General features: G+C 39.2%; 1 protein-coding gene across 1 annotated transcript in view; it reads left to right on the forward strand.

Annotated features, from left to right (window-relative positions):
• LOC138837137 (junction-mediating and -regulatory protein) overlaps positions 1-19,500 on the forward strand; it is a 78,779-nt gene that overhangs the window by 14,148 nt on the left and 45,131 nt on the right. Inside the window, exon 2 of the mRNA XM_070035927.1 lies at positions 8,673-8,846. Coding sequence (XP_069892028.1) covers positions 8,673-8,846 — 174 coding nt within the window. The remainder of the gene's footprint in view (positions 1-8,672; positions 8,847-19,500) is intronic.

Here is a 19,500-nt window from a genome sequence, read left to right on the forward strand (position 1 = left end):
TACCACTCTCTATACTACTTTTGTGTGTGTGTGTGTGTGTGTGTGTGTGTGTGTGTGTGTGTGTGTGTGTGTGTGTGTGTGTGTGTGTGTGTGTGTGTGTGTGTGTGTGTGTGTGTGAAGTTCTGCCTTTTTAGGGAAAGATCAAAGGCCCTTCTATGAGAACTTTTAAACTTCTTGCAGAAGTTTAAAAATTAGAGGCCTAATGTTAGAGCATGTCTTTTTTTTTTTTTTTGGTTCCGGTTGTGGGGCCTGAACTCTGGGCCTGGGCGCTATCCCTCAGCTCTTCAGCTCAAGGCTAGTGCTCTACCACTTAAGCCACAGCGCCACTTCCGGCTTTTTTTTCTTTTTGCTTATGTGGTGCTGAGGAATTGAACCCAGGGCCTCAGGCATGCAAGACAAGTGCTCTACCACTGAGCCACCTTCCCAGCCCTTTTCTTCTTTTTTTAAAATCCAGATTGTTCTCAAACTCACAATCCTCCTGCCTCAGTTTCCCCTGCTCTGGGATTATGGGTGGGAGCTAAACTATATAAGTAATACCATATATTGCCGCTATTTCTCCTTGTGTATGTGTATGTGTATGTGTATGTGTGTCTGTGTCTGTATGTCTCTATGATGGTACTAGGGCTTAAACCTCAGGTGCATCCTCAGGTCTCAGTTTCCTAAGTGGCCAGGATTACAGGTATGAGCCACCAGCATCAAGATTTAAGGAAAAAAGAAGTTGGAGGCATGGCTCAAGTGGTAGAGCACCTGCCTATCAAACTAGAGGCCATGAGTTCAAACTACTAAAAAAAAAAAAAGAAATATGAGTCAGTCAGTCTATAAAGTTTGATAACTTACATTAGAGAAAACAATTATTAATGTCTAGGAGGTTGTAGCTTAAAGTTTGTATTAAGATTTTACAAATATCTTTTAAGATCTTCAAGGATATGGTTTGGATCTTAAATGCTTCTCAAAGGCTATATGATAGATGCCTGGTCACCACATGGTTTTGGGAGATGGTAGAACCCTTAGGTTCATCATGAAACCTTAGTGAAATCTGGTGGAAGTTAAGTCATTGTGAACATTCTCATGAAGAACGGTTTGAGATCCCAGTCCCCTCTTCCTCTTCGCTCTCTTGGCCATAATAAGTTGAGGCAGCTTTTCTTCATCAAGTATTCCCCACTATGATGCTCTGCCTTGCTACAAGCCGCAAAACACTGGAACTAACTAATCATGAACTGAAACCTCTGAAAATATTTTACTCTTTTTTAAAAAGGTTTAACTCAAGCATTTTGTCAGTGACAGAAATTAGTATAGATAGTAACAGTGTTACATTCCCCAAGTACCAACTCCATCTGAAAGGAGCAAGTGGTACAGGATTGCACGGCAGTTTTCTCTTTTGCTGGGATTTTGAAGAAAAGTCTTTAAAAAAAGTTATTATCATTATTATTTTTTGTTGGTCGTGGGGCTTGAATTCTAGGCCTGGGCGCTGTCCCTCAGCTCTTCAGCTCAAGCCTAGCACTTCACCACTTGAACCACAGTGCCACTTCTGGTCTTTACTGTTTATGTGGTGCTGAGGAATTGCACCTAGGGCCTCATGCATGAGGGGCAAGCACTCTACCACTGAGCCACCTTCCCAGCCCCCCCAAAAGTTATTTAAAAAAAAATAACAATAGTAGCTCACAACAGGCTTCAGATTGGAGTATACTGTGATGTTTTGGTACATTTATACATTATATATTGATTGATTCAAGATATGTGGATTATCCATCTTCTTGAAAATTTACCACTATATGTTATAAACATATAAAGTATTATTTTTGTATTCTCTATGCAAAATTGTAGTCATTGTAGTCATCTTTTTTTGTACTAAACACCAACAGTTCTTCCTATCTGACTTTGTGTCAGCTGTAATAGTTCCATGAGCTTGGCTGAAATTTTTCCCCCTTTGAATTGCTGTCCCTGACTTCCTTAAGAACAATCCTTACACTGGAGAAATAGTTTCATTTCAAATACATTGTAGTAGAGACTTCTATGTCTTGTTCTTATCAGGATTAGATTTTGATAGGGAGTAGAGGGAGCAAGTGAAGATGTGTTTTACTTATGATTAGGCTAACATATTTAATGCTTTACGAAATTCATGTCTTTGATGTGATTCAGTAGAGCAAAATAATTTTCTAAAATTTCTCAAGAGATGTGTCAGAGCTTGAATTACAAATGATCCCAAGCATTACTTTCCAGGCCCCTGATCTCCATCCTTTCTGCTGAAGTGTGTGTATCTTGTGGTTGGCTGCTGATGAGTTCTCCTGAAATATTTTGCTGGTGTCATTTACTTACATCAAATCCATATACATTCTTAATTTCTCTCAGTGGATCTTCTCAAAGTTAGCAGACCTCCATCTTATGTATTTTGTTTGTTTGCTTATTTATTTATTTATTTATTTATTTATTTTTGTCACTTGTGGGGCTTGAACTCTGGGCCTGGGTGCTTTCCCTCAACTCTTCAGCTCAAGGCTAGTGCTCTACCCTTTGAGCCACAGCGCCACTTCTGGCTTTTTTTTCTTTTTGCTTATGTAGAGCTGAGGAGTCGAACCCAGGGCCTCATGCATGCAAGGCAAGCGCTCTACCACTGAGCTACCTTCCCAGCCCTATTTATTTATTTATTTATTTACTTATTTTGTCAGGTCGTGGGCCTTAAACTCTGGGCCTGGGCACTGACCCTGAGCTCTTCAGCTTAATGTGAGCACTATACCACTTGAGTCACAGCGCCACTTCTGGTTTTCTGGTGGTTAATTGGGCTGCCTGGGCTGGCTTGGAACCGTGGTCCTCAGATTTCAGCCTCCTGAGTTGCTAGGATTACTGTTGTGAGCCACAGGTGCCTGGGCACATATTTTAAATTCATACAGTTTTTCTCCTAAACATTAAGCATAATGAATCTAACTTATAGTTTCTTCTCTTTTATTTGCATTATTACTTGTGCATCTTAAAGATCATAACCTTTGAATGTCCAATGCTGTTTATTCCCTGGATCTATATTAGAAATCTGCTTAGCAAAGCAGACGATAATAATGATTATGCTTTCCTGGGTTTATTTTTATTTATTTATTTATTTTTTGACTGATGCTGGGATTTCAAGCAGGGCTTCCTGCTTGTTAGTTTGCAAATACTCTACCACTAAGCCACACCCCAAGCCCTCTATTGAATTCTTTCATAATATATTACAGAAAATGATTTAAGCTAAAATCTGTGTAGTAAATTGAATCTTTGCAGTGGTTTTACAATGAATTTTAAGATTATTTTTAGTTTAAGATTCAAATAAGATTGGTCATTTGGAGTTATAATTGCTTCTAAAGTAATCTAGTGTTGGAAAAACAGGAAACTTAATAGCAAAGACAAATAAATAAATTAGCAGTGTTAGATGAGATGCCTTAGGCTTCTTTGCAAGAGTATTGAGTTTAGGGGCTGCATAATAGCTCTGTAAAGTACTACTGTATTTGAGGATAAAAGATGTGGGAAGTAATATACAATAAATATTTTAGTATTTCAATACAGCTAATTCTGACTTCATGTATTTGGATAGAACTTACTGTGATTAATACATGTATAGTAACTTGATGCTTTGTTTGGGCAGAAAATAACATCTAAATTTTATTATACCTACGTTAGTGTTTCTAAAAGAACTCCAAGAAGCCTAGTGAGAGGGAATTTCTTTCTTTTGAGTTGTGGCATTTGATCCCTGTAAATAGCTCACTGGTGAATGACGACATATGGGAGAAAGATGTTGCTCCTTTTTTTTCCCCTTTCTTTCTTTCTTTCTTTTTTTTTTTCTTGCTGGTCCTGGGTTGAACTCTACCATTTGAGCCACAGTGCCACTTCTGGTGTTTTCTGAGTAGTTTATTGGAGATAATAGTCATGACTTTCCTGCCTAGGCTGGCTCCAAACCACAATCCTCAGATCTCAGTCTCCTGAGTAGCTACAATTACAGGCGTAAGCCACTGTCGTCCACCCCCTTCACCTTTTTGTCTTTTACAGTTTTTCTGTGCTGGAAACTTGGTAGAAAATGCTTGTCTTAAAACCCATTTTCAGTAGAATACAAGAAAAGTCTTCTGTGAATGTACCTCTTCCTTTCTTTTTTGTTTTTTTGGTAGTACTGGGGTTTGAACTCAATCTTGTGACCCCTTGGCTTGCTTGCTGCTCATAGGGCTGGTGCTCTTAATACTTTAGCTATACTCAGACTACTTTTTTGCTAATTATTTTGGAGATCGAGTCTCCTAGTTGCTGACCTTGAATCACGATCCTTCAGATATAAACCTCCTGAGTAGCTAGGATTATAATAAGCATGAGCTTCTAGCTTTAGTGTATTTTTTTCTTAGAGGAGAGAATAATGGCCTCTAAAACTGTAAAGGGATATTTATTAATATCACATTCTTATTTTATTTTCTTGTCCCATCTACCTATTTTTGTTTGGTTTCTGATATGTTGAATGTAGCAGCCTTGAGGTGGTAAGTTATGGTGGAAGTGATTGCCCTTATCTGAATTGATTTTGGGACCTGAAAAATGGTCTTTGTGATTAGAGCTTGTTGTTTCTACAGCAGTTGGCACCACTACTTTCATAATACTTTTCACACGTAGCTTAAACTTGATGATTTCAACCTGATTTAGTCACTTTTTTTTTTTTTTTGGGTCCGGTCGTGGGGCCTTAACTCTGGGCCTGGGCGCTGTCCCTCAGCTCTTCAGCTCAAGGCTAGCGCTCTACCACTTGAGCCACAGCGCCACTTCCGGCTTTTTTCTTTTTGCTTATGTGGTGCTGAGGAGTCGAACCCAGGGCCTCATGCATGCAAGGCAAGCACTCTACCACTGAGCCACCTTCCCAGCCCATGATTTAGTCACTTTTTGAAACATGACAAACTATTTGAGTTTACTCATAAAACCATGATTAGTATTTAGCAGAGATAAACTTCGTAAAATCTTTTTTTTTTTTTTTGTCGGTCGTGGGGCTTGAACTCTAGGCCTGAGCACTGTCCCTCAGCTCTTCAGCTCAAGGCGAGCGCTCTACCACTTGAGCTACAGTGCCACTTCCGGTTTTCTGGTGGTTTATTGGAGATAGGAGTCTCACAGTCTCTCCTGCCCGAGCTGGCTTTGAACCGCAATCCTCAGATCTCAGCCTCCTGAGTAGCTAGGATTACAGGCGTGAGCCACCAGCGCCCAGCCTTCGTAAAATCTTTGACATTAGAAATAGGAGATTTTGAAATACACAAGATCCTCTAAGTACTTAGTTCTCATACACAAAGATGTGGCCAGTCAGGAAAACAAGTGTAGCAAACTGGTTTATAGATTAATTTCAGTGGCAAATTCTTTTAGACATGGCTTAAAGCACCAGTTTTGGCAGTTTAGGGTAAATTAATCTGTGTAATTTTTGGCACTTTTGGCTTTTGGAACTGGTCACTTGACTTCTGGTGAATTGATCTTTGGCAAACTGATTTTCATCATAGTTATTTTTCTTTGGCCTTTCTATTACCACTGATTGATTATGTTACAAGTACACCTTCTCTAGGTAGGCACATTCTTAGCCCCTTAAGATGATATAGCAAAACCCTGATTGAGTCTGTCAGTTTTATTGTTTCCTGGGGGAAGGCAGTTTTGAAGCTTTAGGAACATGTTCCTAATTCTTGCTGGTAGTGTTTATCAGTTTATGCATTTTGTTCGTAGAGTTTAAGGCATGTAAACCTTCATGCTGATAATATCCTGGTTTTATCTTACAATAATCATTCTCAGTGGAGTCATATCATTGGGGAGGTGTTTTGGAAACCTATGGAGGGATTTTTATAAATTAAAATTATATATGTAGGTAGGCTATTTATCAAGAATCTTATTTCTAGATTACAACATGGAAATTATGCTGATATGTCTGAAGTTGAGGACAATGGTCCTGGACTTTCTCCCTGCACTGCTCCTGGAAATGAGCTTGCTTCTTTCATCTTATTTCTGACTATTTACTTGAAGGGAAGTGGAGAGGCTTGCTTCCAGGAGCTTTGTAGTCCACCTAGACTTTAGGGCAGACAAAAATAGCCTCTGAGGAGATCTGGCTTCTGGAGTGCTCAGAACCCTGAGGCTGTTGACTTCTTGTGTTGCCACTTGAAACATCTTCCTCTCCACTACTCTTCCTATCTTATCACTTCTGGTCACAGACTGACAGCTGGAGGTTTCATGGTGAAAACACTTCATCCCACTTGGTCCTGCTGTGAATGAAGCAATATAAGAGGGAAATGCCTAGAGAATCCCTAAAACTTGACCTAATTCAGTGGTCTCTACTTTGGGACTTTCAGCTAAAACAATAATACTTTTCAAAATCTTCTATTTAGTAACAAGTCTACTGGGGGAGTAGTGAGTGGAAGCCTAACCAGGCTCTATGCAAGAGAACGCAGGCCTCTACAGAAAGGGCTGTTGTGTGGAAGAGAGAGGTTCCTGGCTGGGAACTGGTCAGAAACTTTGGTGTTAACTCCATGTGAGACAGTGGTGAGGTGGGTAGAGGAACACAGACTTAACCAGTGCCACCGACCTAGCTACTTCTGAATAATGGGTGTTGGTGAAGAAGGGAGAAAGAGAAGATGTATTGTTTTCAGACTTCTCTTACCTCATCTCATGAAAAAGTTACATGTGTAGTTGGGAATAATTTTCCTTTTGATGTGTAAGCCGAAATATAAAACATTTCCAAGTTATATAACAGGTATGTGTGTATGATGTGGTGGTACATGCCTATAAACCCCTGCTGCCCTCAGGAGACTGAAGCCAAGAGGATTCTGAATTTAAGGTCAGCCTTGTTTACATAGTGTCACCTCGACTTACAAAACAAAACTACATTTATACCTCTACTTGACTAATAAAATATGTATAAGTGAAATGTTCATCTTTGTCTCTATTTTTTGGGGGGGCCAGTCTTGATGCTTGAACTCAGGGCCTGAGTAATGTCCCTGAGTTTTTGCTGAATGCTATGATTTGATCAACAGCTCCACTTCCAACTTTCTGGTGGTTACTTGGAGCTAAGAGTCTCATGGACTTTTCTGTCTCAGCTGGCTTGGAACTGAGTTCCTCAGATCTAGGCTTCCTATCGGTTAGGGCTTGAACTCAGATTCTGGGCAATGTCCCTGAACTTTTTTGGGCAAGGCTGGCTCTCAGCCACTTTAAGCCACAGTGCCACTTCCAGTTCTTGAGTGGTTAATTGGAGATAGTCTGTGCCCAAGCTAGCTATGTACTACTGTCCTCAGCCTCCTGAATAGCTAGGATTATAGGCTTGAGCCACTGGTGCCTGGCTTATCCTACTTTTTGAGACAGAATCTGTATAGCCCACACTGGCCTTGAATCCTGCCTCCTCTTCTACCTCCAGAGTTTTGTTCATGTCTCACCACTTCTTGTACTTCTTATGTATTCTGACATACTCTATGGCTTGAGCCACTGGTGCCTGGCTTATCCTACTTTTTGAGACAGAATCTGTATAGCCCACACTGGCCTTGAATCCTGCCTCCTCTTCTACCTCCAGAGTTTTGTTCATGTCTCACCACTTCTTGTACTTCTTATGTATTCTGACATACTCTATGCCTTTAGATTGTTTAATCAGTTTGCATTTACTATCATTGTATTTAATGGCATTCTTTAAAAACTGTATTTAGGACTAACTTGTTTCCTATTGCTGTGTTTTGTCTTTATTCCTCGTCCCCATCCCCCTCCTTCTACTGGAGTTTGAATCCAAGGCCCCTAGCTTGTTGGGCAAGCATATTACTACCCCTTTTATTTTGTTTTTGAGGTAGGCTCTTGTTAACTTTTATTTACCTGAACTAACTGAACTTATCCTTCTATAAGCCTTTCAGGTAGCCTCATTTAAAGTTATTTGAACTTTAGTTTATTGAATTTATTGACATTCTCCTTTTGCTTATATTTTGCTTAATATGGTACCACTTCTAGTGTGTGTCCTTATAGATTCATGTTCATTCCTGTTTTTTATGTTATTGGTAATATATCAAAGTCACATATAAGCTGGGCACTGGTGGCTCACATCTATAATCCTAGCTACTCAGGAGGCTGAGATCTGAGGATCACTGTTCAAAGCCAGCCTGGGCAGGAAAGGCCATGCCACTCTTATCTCCAATAAACCACTTAGAAAACCAGAAGTGGTGCTGTGGTTCAAGTGGTAGAGCTCTAGCCTTGAGCTGAAGATCTCAGGGACAGCACCCAGCAAGCCCCATGACTGACAAAAAAAAAAGTCACATGTGTTGTAAACCATATATTACACTATTTTTGCTTAAAACACTCATTTTATAAAAGAAGAAAAATGGTCCCTGTGCTTATTTATTTATATATTTGTCAATCATGAGGCTTGAACTCTGGGTCTAAACACTGTCCCTGAGATCTTCAGCTCAAGGCTAGAGCTCTACCACTTGAGCCTTTACGCCACTTCTGGTTATCTGGTAGTTCACTTGAGATAAGAGTCTCATGGACTTTCCTTCCTGGGCTGGCTTTTGAACCATGATCCTCAGCTCTTAGCCTCCTGAGTAGCTAGGATTACAGGCCAACGGTGCCCAGCTTCTGTGCTCATTTATTTACCATTTATTGTGTTTTTTTCAAACTCTTTATCTGTTGTTGTACAACAGTTTTAGTTAAACAAATCAGTTCATTTATAGTTTTTGTCTTGTTCACAGCTACTGGACAAGCACAAAAATATAGAGAGCATGGTGGAGCTTTTAGACTTGTACCAGATGGAAGATGAAGCCTATAGCAGCCTTGCAGAAGCCACAACTGAACTCTATCAGTATTTACTTCAGCCGTTTCGAGACATGAGAGAACTTGCCATGCTACGAAGGCAGCAGATTAAGGTACTTTTATTTTCCTGTACTTTTTTGGGGGCTGGGGTGGAATTTGCTTTGGTGGGGTGCTGTGTTGAAATAGAAACAATTTCAAGATTTTGTATTTTTTTTTGGTCTGCTCGTGGGGCCTGAACTCTGGGCCTGGACGCTGTCCCTCAGCTCTTCAGCTCAAAGCTAACGCTCTACCACTTGAGCCACAGCGCCACTTCCTTTTTTTTTTCTTTTCTTTTTTGCTTATGTGGTGCTGAGGAATTGAGCCCAGGGCCTCATGCATGCAAGGCAAGCGCTCTACCACTGAGCCACCTTCCTAGCCCAAGATTTTGTATTAAATGAGAAAAGGATTAGCACAATGTATATAATTTTTTAAATAGAAAACTGTGCTATGATAATATAAAGGTGTGCACATTGCTATATAAATATTAAAAATGTTGATAAAAGGATCCAAAAGAAACTTTGGAAAAAATGAGTGTAATTTTATTTTCCATTTTATGTATACCTTTATGTGTTATTTGAATTTGTTAGTAATATGATATTTGAATTTGTTTTTATTAGCATATCTGAATTGTGAAAAATAGTAAGTTTCATTATGAAATTTTCATGTATGTAGTATACGTCTTCAGTTCTAAAGCATCTTGGGTTAAGGGTATGGCTTTAAGTGGTAAAAGGCTTTCCTAGAATCATGAGGTACCAAGTTTAGTCCCTGGTTCCACAAAATTTAGAGAGAGAGAGAGACAGGCATGTAGACATACATACCTGGTTCTTTCTAACAAGCTTGTAGTTGAAGAACAGCCCAGTATCTGATATTAAGGCATGTCTAAAATGATGTTTCTGAGTAGACAGAGAGTGGAACGGCTTAGAAAGTAATCTGTTATACTTAATAGGTTAGGATACCCCCATTTTCCACTCTTCTGGGTACTGTGTAGTCCCATACTTTAACCAGAAGTTTTGGAAACATTTCTTTGGGGAAAAATACCTTACCTACCTATAATTCTAGTACTTGGGACGCTGTGGTAAGAGAATTATGAGCTCAAGGCCAGTGTGGGCTACATCAAAGGTCAGTGTGTGAGGAGAGCTTTAAGATTCATGACATTTAGTTTTTATTTTATGTTTTAAAATAGTGTGTATTTTAAATTTTTTCTAAGGCAAATTATTAGAGTTCAGTTCTATATTGGGCTTCTTTTGTTATTAGGTTTAACCAGTACTGATGTGTTTCTACCTTTTTTTTTTTTTTTTTAAACAGTAGTATATCTGAACTGGGGACAGTGAAACTCCCTTTGGGGCTGGGATATAGCTCCATATAGCTCAGGTATGAAGCCCTAGGTTTAATCTGTAGCATCCAAAAGAAAGGACAATAGACAGTGTGTTTAGCATAATGGATTGAAAGCATGTATTTGAGAAAATTACCCATTTCTGTAATGAGAGCTTTATGGTTGGAGGCAGAGATGAGTAGTAGTTGAAAAGGTATGAAAAGATAAAGCACGCCTTTGTGTCTTTTCCTCCTTTATTAATAAAACAGGCTAGAGAATAGCTCAGACATATGATTGACATACTTGCCTTTGTTAATACTTTTGAAAAAGAGCTAGTTGGCATCCAGTTTTGTCATAAACTTGGAATCTGGATTAAAATGATATCATGTAGCTAAGACTTTCTGGATGTCATTTCCATAGTTTTGTAAAATGAACTGTAGTTTGTTGAGAAGCTCACTAAAAGGGAAGGAAAAATCTGGATGGCTGGGTGTCTCACATACTTGTAGACTGCTGCAATATCTAGCAGGCATCAGTCATCTCTGCAGTTCAGCGTTGAGTCTCTATGTCTTGGTCTCATTATAGCATGCCTTGTGTTAGATTTGACTAATTTTAGAAAATGGAATGAACTTGCTTCTTAAACTGTTGACCAGTATTGTTACTTATTGTTCTTATTTTCTCTTGGGAAGCAGATTATAGATGAGATAGTTTTTAACTTTTCTTAAAATAAAAGTGATAGTCTATTGTCTTTTTTTGGTGTGTATGCTTATCCTGGGGCTTGAACTCAGGGTCTTAAGCTGTTCACAGGCTTTTTTGCTGGAGTGTGGTGTTCTGCTACTTAAGCTATATACACCTCCACTTGCAAATCCAGTGCCCAGCATATTTTACTGCATCTCTTTTTCTAAGATGTTCAAACTATTTCAACTATAGCTGTTTTATTAAGAATATCCAACTACATGTATATTTGCTAATAATGACTAGATTTATGTGAGCTCATTGTATTAGATGAATATGTGAAGTTGTGCTTTTAAATAAATAAACTTATGTAATTCCCAGAACAACCCTGTATGTTATTCGTGCTTCATAGATAAGAAAATTATTAGGACAATTTATGTTCCTTTTCCCACTTCGTAATAGACCTGATAAAAATATGTTTGTAAGCCCCCAAAATAATTTAAGCTGTGTTTCTAAGCTGGTACCAGTGGCTCATACATGTAATTCTAGATACTCAGGAGGCTGAGAGTTGGAGATACTTATTTGAAGATGTCTCAGGCAGAGAAATCAATACTTGTCGCTAGTTAACCAGCAAAAAGGCAGAAGTAGTCCCATGGCACAAGTAGTAGAGGGCCAGTCTTGATTGAAAAAGCTAAGGGACAGCACCCAGATCCTGAGTTCAAGTTCCAATACTGGCACACAGACATACAACAAAGGGAATGTGGATTCTAAAGATATTTAAATGTATTATAAGGAAGGTGGTGGTGGTTGTTGTTGTTGTTGTTGTTGTCGTCGTCGTTGTTGTTGTTGTTGTTGTTGTTGTTGTTGTGGGGCTTGAACTCAGAGCCTGGGTGCTGTCCCTGAACTTTTCCCTCAAGGCTGGCTCCCTACCACTTGGAACTACAGGCCACTTCCAGTTTTCTAGTGGTTAACTGAAGATAAGCGTCTTATGGACTTTGCCGCCAGGGCTGGCTTTTGAACGGTGATCATCAAATCTCAGGCTCCTGAGCAGCTAGGATTATAGGAGTGTGCCATGGACGCCCAGATATAAGGAAGTTTGTGCAACTTTAGGTGAAATGGTTTCACTGCTAAGAAAAGTACAAGTTAGGAAAATTGTTTCAAGACAAACATTTTGGCATCCCTGTATCCATTAACAAAATTGAATTAATTATTTAAAGCTTTTTCACCTAGAAAACTCTAGCCCTAGAGAGCATTAGTGGGGATTTCTATCAAATAATAGGAGAAAGAAATAATACGAGTCCTAGGGCTGGGAAGGTGGCTCAGTGGTAGAGTGCTTGCCTTGCATGCATGAGGCCCTGGGTTCTATTCCTCAGCACCACATAAACAGAAAAAGCCAGGAGTGGCGCTGTGGCTCAAGTTGGTGGAGTGCTAGCCTTGAGCTGAAGAGCTGAGGGACAGTACCCAGGCCCAGAGTTCAGGCCCCACAACTGACAAAAAAAAAAAAAAAAAAAAGAAAAAAAAGAAATAATACCAGTCCTAGATAAACTCTTGTAGAAAAAAGAGTAAGATGATACTTCCCACCTTATTTTATGTAGTCAATGTTTATCCTGATACAAAATTCAAGACTCAATATTTGCTTATCATTGAAGTGTCATCATCTTCAGGCAGTCTCAAAGCCTAGAAATTTTGCGTTGTGATTGCTACAGTCAAAAGTTTTTCATGGCATTTGCTTTGTAGAGAATCTAAATTAGGTAATCCCCTACCCAAGTAGCCTATCAAGAGACAGAATAACAATAATTTTTCATAAAACTCAGTATCAGAACAAGTGATGTACCTTGCCAGGAAATTTGTGTTTTATAAACTGGTTTCACTCTCCTAGCTACCTAAACCAACATAGACTTTTTTCCCCGTGTTACAACAGGCACTGGTTTCTTTCTAGCCTTGAAATTCAAAACAGAGCTGTCATTGTTTTTAGCACATGATCCAGCTAACCAGTGCTGTATGCCTTCAAGTTTTCCAAGTTAGGAAAAGAAGTTGGGAGTATCCTTTCTTCATGTCTTAGGTATAATAAAACTCTTAGACAATGTCCTTAACAATTGGTTGCACAATTGTATCTACTAAGTTTAAAAAAACATAGGACAAAAAAGCATGGAAACCATACTTGTGTTTTAAGTATTTAGGAATATCCATTTCTAGTGAAGGTGAAGATATTAATCCAATAGCAATAAAGTAAGTTTCAATCCAATTATAGTAAGTGCCATAGGATTTTTTTTACCCTTTTCTTCTCCAAAAGCCATAGCACAAATTTCATACTTTTAATTCCATCCCATTTTCTGTTGATCATGTAAGTGAAAATGATTCCTAGCTTAATGTTGTTAGCAGTTTTAAATTTAATACCTTCTTTGTTTTACTGTTTATATTCCATAGTTATATCTGCAATTCCGATCAGAAAATTAGACTAGTCATTTTGCCAGCATTCAATATAATGATTTGTATAAATATTGATTAACAGTTAATGGTTAAGGGTTAGCTAGGTAATGAAGAATACTCAGGAGCTGTGAAGGTATCTCAGTGGTAGAGTGCTTGCCTTGCATGCATGAAGCCCTGGGTTCGATTCCTCAGCACCACAGAAAAAGCCGGAAGTGGCACTGTGGCTCAAGTGGTAGAGCGCTAGCCTTGATCTGAAGAGCTTAGGGACAGTGCCCAGGCCCAGAGTTCAAGCCCTATGACCAACCAAAAAGAATAACTCAGCTACCTCAGAGGAATCAATTGTTAAAAAGTAGCCATTGGAAGGAAGGTTGGGAGCCAGATGTCAGGTGCCACATGTCTTATCTTACTCAAGAAGTTGATATCTGAGGATCACAGTTTGAAGCCAGCCTGGGCAGATTAGTCATCTTTTTTATTTTTTATGTTTTGGTCAGTTGTGGGGCTTGAACTCTGGGCCTGAGCTTTGTCTGTCAAATCTTCAGCTCAAGGCAAGAGCTCTACCACTTGAGCCACAGCACCACTCGTGGTTTTCTGGTGGTTTATTGGATATAAGAGTCTCACGGGCAGGAGGACTTTCCTGCCCAGTCTGACTTTGAACCATTTTCCTGCCTCAGTTGGATTTGAGCCTGATCCTCAGATCCCAGCCTCCTGAGTAGCTAGGATTACAGGCCTGAACCACTGAGGCTTGGTTTAGATGAATCATCTTTGAGACTCTTTATCTCCAAATAATTAGGTGGGGTAGAGCTGGAAATGGAGATGTAGCTGGGTAGAGTGAGAATGGCAGGCTCTGAGTTCAAGCTTTACTCTCCCCACCCCACCCCAAAAAGAAAAAAGAAAAGAAAGGTTAGAGGAACAAAGGGACAGGATTGAGGTTATTAAATTGAATGCAGGGCTGGGAAGGTGGCTCAGTGGTAGAGCACTTGCCTTGCATGCATGTGGCACTGTGGCTCAAGTGGTAGAGCGCTAGCCTTGAGCTGAAGAGCTGAGGGACAGCGCCCAGGCCCAGAGTTCAGGCCCCACGACTGGGGAAAAAAACAAAACAAAACAAAAAACCAAATAAATAGAAAGCAATAGAAGATAACCCTATGAGTTGCCCTCTGATGAGAAGACTAATGCTTCCATAGTGTCCTCAATGGAGGTACTCAGATCTGTAGAGGGAGGAGGGAGATATTGGAGCTGCAGTGCTGGCTTGTCTTGGGGTAGGGAAGAGTTAAGACTATGAGGACAGGGTTGAAAAAAAACTTGTGAGCTGAATTCTGTTGCTGCTTGAGGCTTATACTGCTAATGCTGGGAAGAGTCAAATCTTGGGATAATGCTCATAGAAATTTCAAAGTCAAGGGATGTGGACAAGGAGGAACCAAATCTCTTGTCTCTAACGCCTTTCATCATTGGCAGAGCTTAAAAGGAATTTTCAGATTCTAATCCTAACATTACAAGCCAGAAGAACAAACTTGGAGATGTTGGACAAAAATCTGTATATATCTTCAGATTTTGTAGGTTATAGCTGCTAGGTTTGAAAAGTGAGTTTTTAAAAAGCAGCTTAGAAGAAAAGCATAGTGGATATATTCACTCCATATTCTGTATATTTGAATATATAAAGTGTAAGTTATTTTCAAATAGTAAAAGATTTGAACTAACTTTCAACAAGTGCTCAGGGTGTGAACCAAGTTGTAGAAGCACACCTGCCTAGCAACTGTGAGGCCTTGAGTTCAAAAGCCAGAATTAATCCTTCCCCCCAAAAAAATCTATACAACAACTTTTTATTTCCATTTCTCTCTCTTTGCACTGTTTTGTGAATAGAAGATAACTTTAATCAAGTCATAATGTCCCAAATAGAAGATTAACATTTTTACTTTTAGCATTTTAAACCTATATCATGTAGTTGTAAAATTGTTTTTATTTTTAAAATAAAAAATAATTGAGGGGCTGGTAGAATGCTTGCCTTGCATGCATGAGGCCCTGGGTTCGATTCCTCAGCACCACATAAGCAGAAAAAGCCAGAAGTGGCGCTGTGGTAGAGCACTAGCCTTGAGCTGAAGAGCTCAGGGACAGCACCTAGGCCCAGAGCTAAGGCCCACAACTGACAAAAAAGAAAAAAGAAAGAAAACAAGAAAGAATAAACCTTGGTGATTTTGCTATATTAAACGTGTCTTCTAGAGTCCCTTAATCTAAGATCAAATCTCTAAATATACACTCAGCACTTTAAATCTCATCCTGTTACCTTGTTGCCTGTGAAGTTAAGCGCATACTTCATCAGCTTGACATTTAAAGACTTCCTCACTGTGGCCACAAGTGGTTTTTCTAGTTTTATCTCCCTTTGCTTTGACTATTTTAAGCTCCCTCTTGACTGAACTGGGGCTTTGGCTTTGGCTTTGATGAGGTAGGTTTTGCTATGGAGCTGAGGTTGGGCTTGATCTCATAAACCTGCCTTAGCCTCCCTAGTAGCTAGGATTTACTTGGCTCTCTAGCATCATCATTAATTGGTAATTTGATTAAAAATTAGTTTGTAAAACATCTGATCATTAGAGCTATGTCTGCTAATTTCAAAACAGATTTTGCATCACAGCTGTATCTGCTATCCTCCAATTACATTATAAGTTTCTTTTTTGTGTATGCATGTACTTGGGCTTGCATTTTGGACTTAGGAACTGTGTCTGAGCTTCTTAGCTCAAGACTGATACTCTTCCACTTGAGCTTTTTGGTTGGGTTGGCTTCAAACCAGGATCCTCAGATTTCAGCCTCTTGAGAGCTAGAGTTTCAGGAATGAACAACCAGTACCTCACTAGATTGTAAGTTTTTCTTTCTTTCTTTCTTTTTTTTTTTTTCTTGTGGGGCTTGAACTCTGGGCCTGGGTGCTGTCCCTCAGCTCTTCAGCTCAAGGCTAGTGCTCTACTACTTGAGTCACAGCTCCACTTTTGGTTTTCTGAGTTGTTTATTGGAGATAAGAGTATCATGGACTTTCCTGCTTGGGCTGGCTTTGAACTGCGATCCCCAGATCTCAGCTTCCCCAGTAGCTAGGATTATAGGCGTGAGCCACCCATGCCCTGCTGATTGTAAGTTTATTAAGAAAGAAACACACACACACACACACACAATTTAAGAAAGGCGCGCGCACACACACACACACACACACACACACACAATTTGTTCTTCCTGAAGCTCCACCTAGTAACTAGTATTACTAGTGTATAACTCAAGTTATACAATTGAGATAATTTCTTGTTACTAGCTAGCTCTAAAAAGGGAGGGGAAAAAACCCAACCCATATCCAATGCATATTTATGTTTACTCCAGAAGGGTCAAATAGAGTAATGATCTTCTAGAGAAAATTAAAATCAAATTTAGAGCCGTGTGCCGGTGGCTCTTGCCTCCTAGCTACTCAGGAGACTGAGATCTGAGGGTCACAGTTCAAAGAGCTAAGGGACAGCGCCCAGGCCCACAGTTGAAGCCCCACAACACACCACCCAAAAATAATTTTTTTTAAAAGATGTACACAGAACTTGACCAGCAAGAACCCAAAATTCCTCTTGGTTTACTTTTCTTTGTTTGGCATTGCTTTTATGGTTAGTCCCTGAAATGACACATCAGCTTACTTGCCGTCTGTTAAGGGAGATTTTCAGGTTTTGATCCTATCTTTACTTCCCTCCCTTCCCTGTACACTGGTAAAAAAGAGGTAATTTCAGATTTTGCCTCCTTTTGGCTTTGTATGTGAAAACATGAGTTCATTGTTGGCTTGACCAGAAACAGGAAACTTCTGGGCTTGTGAATCCAAGAGGAAAGAAATCCATTTTCTTTTGTTTATGACCATAATATGATCATCTGCCACCAGAATATGACATCATTAACATTTTTTGGTCTTTTTCTGGAAAACTTTTATATAATTGAAATTACAATTTTGATCTCTTTTTACTTCATATAATACAATTTCTTGTTATATTAAAAGCTTTCCATAAATAGTAATTATTGAATAAGATTGTTATTTTTATAAGTATATCCTATATAATGTTGTTACATGTTCTGGTATCTATTTTCTTCCTTTTATAACTTTGTAGGCTGAACATCTTTCCTACTATCACTTTAGATTCTCACTCCATTGAGTACTTCTTTCTTGTTAACACATACTACTTTGTGGGAGCTTCCATTAAGATATGACCTAAATAAATAAATAAACCCAAAAGAAGACCCATCTGTGAGCTGAAATCTCCCTCAAAGTTTTCAGCAGAGTATTTATATAGGTACCAACATTCCTCTCATTACCAAAAATGTATAGAATTGAATTTTCCATTTTATTTGTTTAGGAAATACTTTAGACAACCTCATTCATTCTGGACAGTTACAAACCAACCCTGAACTTCTTGCCTACGAAGGGAAAGAAGGTCAATTTTACATATTAACAGAATAACAAACATGATTATAATGAGTGCTACAGCAGAAAGGCATAGGCATTGTGCCAATCAGGTTATTATGGGGAGTCCAAGAAGACTTCATGAATTATTAGTAGAGTTGAGATATAAAAATGTAATGGAGTTAATAGTCAAATTAAGGTTATCTATTACCTTAGAACTGGCATTGCTAAGTTCAGTGACTGTCATGCTGTAGATGCCAGTCTTGTCCTACTCCAGTGTTTCATGGAGTATGGCCAGGACAGATTCACTTCCTTTGATTCTTGCTGCTGCTGCTCTCCTTCTGGATCCTTCTTCACCCAATTTCAGAATTCCTGAAGCCTTTTTCAGGGATCAGTCTTGAGCCTTTTTCTTTCTTACTTAGGCTTTGTCTTCTATGAGTCATTCATGCCCAGATTTCTATCTGGCTATGACCATTGCAAAGTCAGTTTAATACATGAACACTAAATCCCTGATCTTCTCCTCTTTGAGACCTGCTTTTCCTCCATTGTTTACTTTTTTGAGAAACCTCTTGGCAGCAAATTGTTGCTTCAGGACTAAAACTTCCCCTCTGGTTTGGAAGTGTTAAACTATGTGATTAAATTGGTAGTTCACACCTGTAATCCTAGCTATTCAGGAAGCTGAGATTTGAGGATTGGGATTGGAAGCCAGCCTTGGCAAGAAAATCTGTGAGACTGCTATGTCCATTTAACTGCTAAAAAAATAAACCAGAAATAGAGCTGTGGCTCAAGTGGTAGAGTACCACTAGCCTTGAGCAAAAACATTAACAGCAACAACAACAACAAAACAACTGAAGGAACGTACCCAGGTCCTGAGTTAAAGCCCCAGGACCGGCATGAGAAAAAAATATTACACTGCCGATTTCTTTCCATTGTTTATAGAATGTCTTGTATTTGTACTTTCAAAAATGCATTAAATACTTTCTAGTGATTGGTACTTTTTTTTTTTTTTTTTTTTTTTTTTGGGTCCGGTCGCGGGGCATGAACTCTGGGCCTGTGCGCTTGTCCCTCAGCTCTTCAGCTCAAGGCTAGCGCTCTACCACTTGAGCCACAGTGCCACTTCTGGCTTTTTTCTTTTTTGCTTATGTGGTGGTGAGGAATCAAACCCAGGGCCTCATGCATGCAAGGCAAGTGCTCTACCACTGAGCCACCTTCCCAGCCCGTGACTGGTACTTTTATGTTTTTGATTATCTTAATCATAGTATAATAAACTTTTCACTATTTTTTTTTTTTTTTTGACAGTCATGGGGCTTGAACTCTGGGCCTGGGCAGTATCCCTCAGCTCTTCAGCTCAAGGAGAGCACTCTACCACTTGAGCTACAGCGCCACTTCCAGTTTTCTGGTGGTTTATTGGAGATAGGAGTCTCACGGTCTTTCCTGTCTGTGGGGGCTGACTTTGAACCGCGATCCTCAGATCTCAGCCTCCTGAGTAGCTAGGATTACAGACATGAGCCACTAGCGCCCAGCTACTTTTCACCATTTTTAACAATCTTTTCTGTATGTATTATAAAGCCAAATTATATGTTCAAAAAATCCATTGCTATTCTTCCCTGTTAAATGTGTAGTATTTTGAAATATACATCTGTATTAATACTGTTAATACCATTTTTGCAGCTGTTTCAGCATTTACCTTGCATATTTCTGTATTTGTTCTTGTTTCCTTTTTTTGTGGGTGACTTGTAATAGCTAATTTTTTCTTGTTTTTTTAATCAAAAGAGCACTCTTGTTAGTGATAGAGTGATTGCTTAGTATGTGTAAGGCTTTGTGTTCAAACTGCAGTACTGAAAAAAAAGAAAAGCATAAAGGCTGATATTTACACTATCAACTTTAAAAACAAAGTTTTAAATATTTCATT

This window comes from Dipodomys merriami, unplaced genomic scaffold (genome assembly GCF_024711535.1).
Source record: "Dipodomys merriami isolate MVZ:Mamm:240054 unplaced genomic scaffold, mDipMer1.0.p SCAF_263, whole genome shotgun sequence".
Classification (NCBI taxonomy): domain Eukaryota; kingdom Metazoa; phylum Chordata; class Mammalia; order Rodentia; family Heteromyidae; genus Dipodomys; species Dipodomys merriami.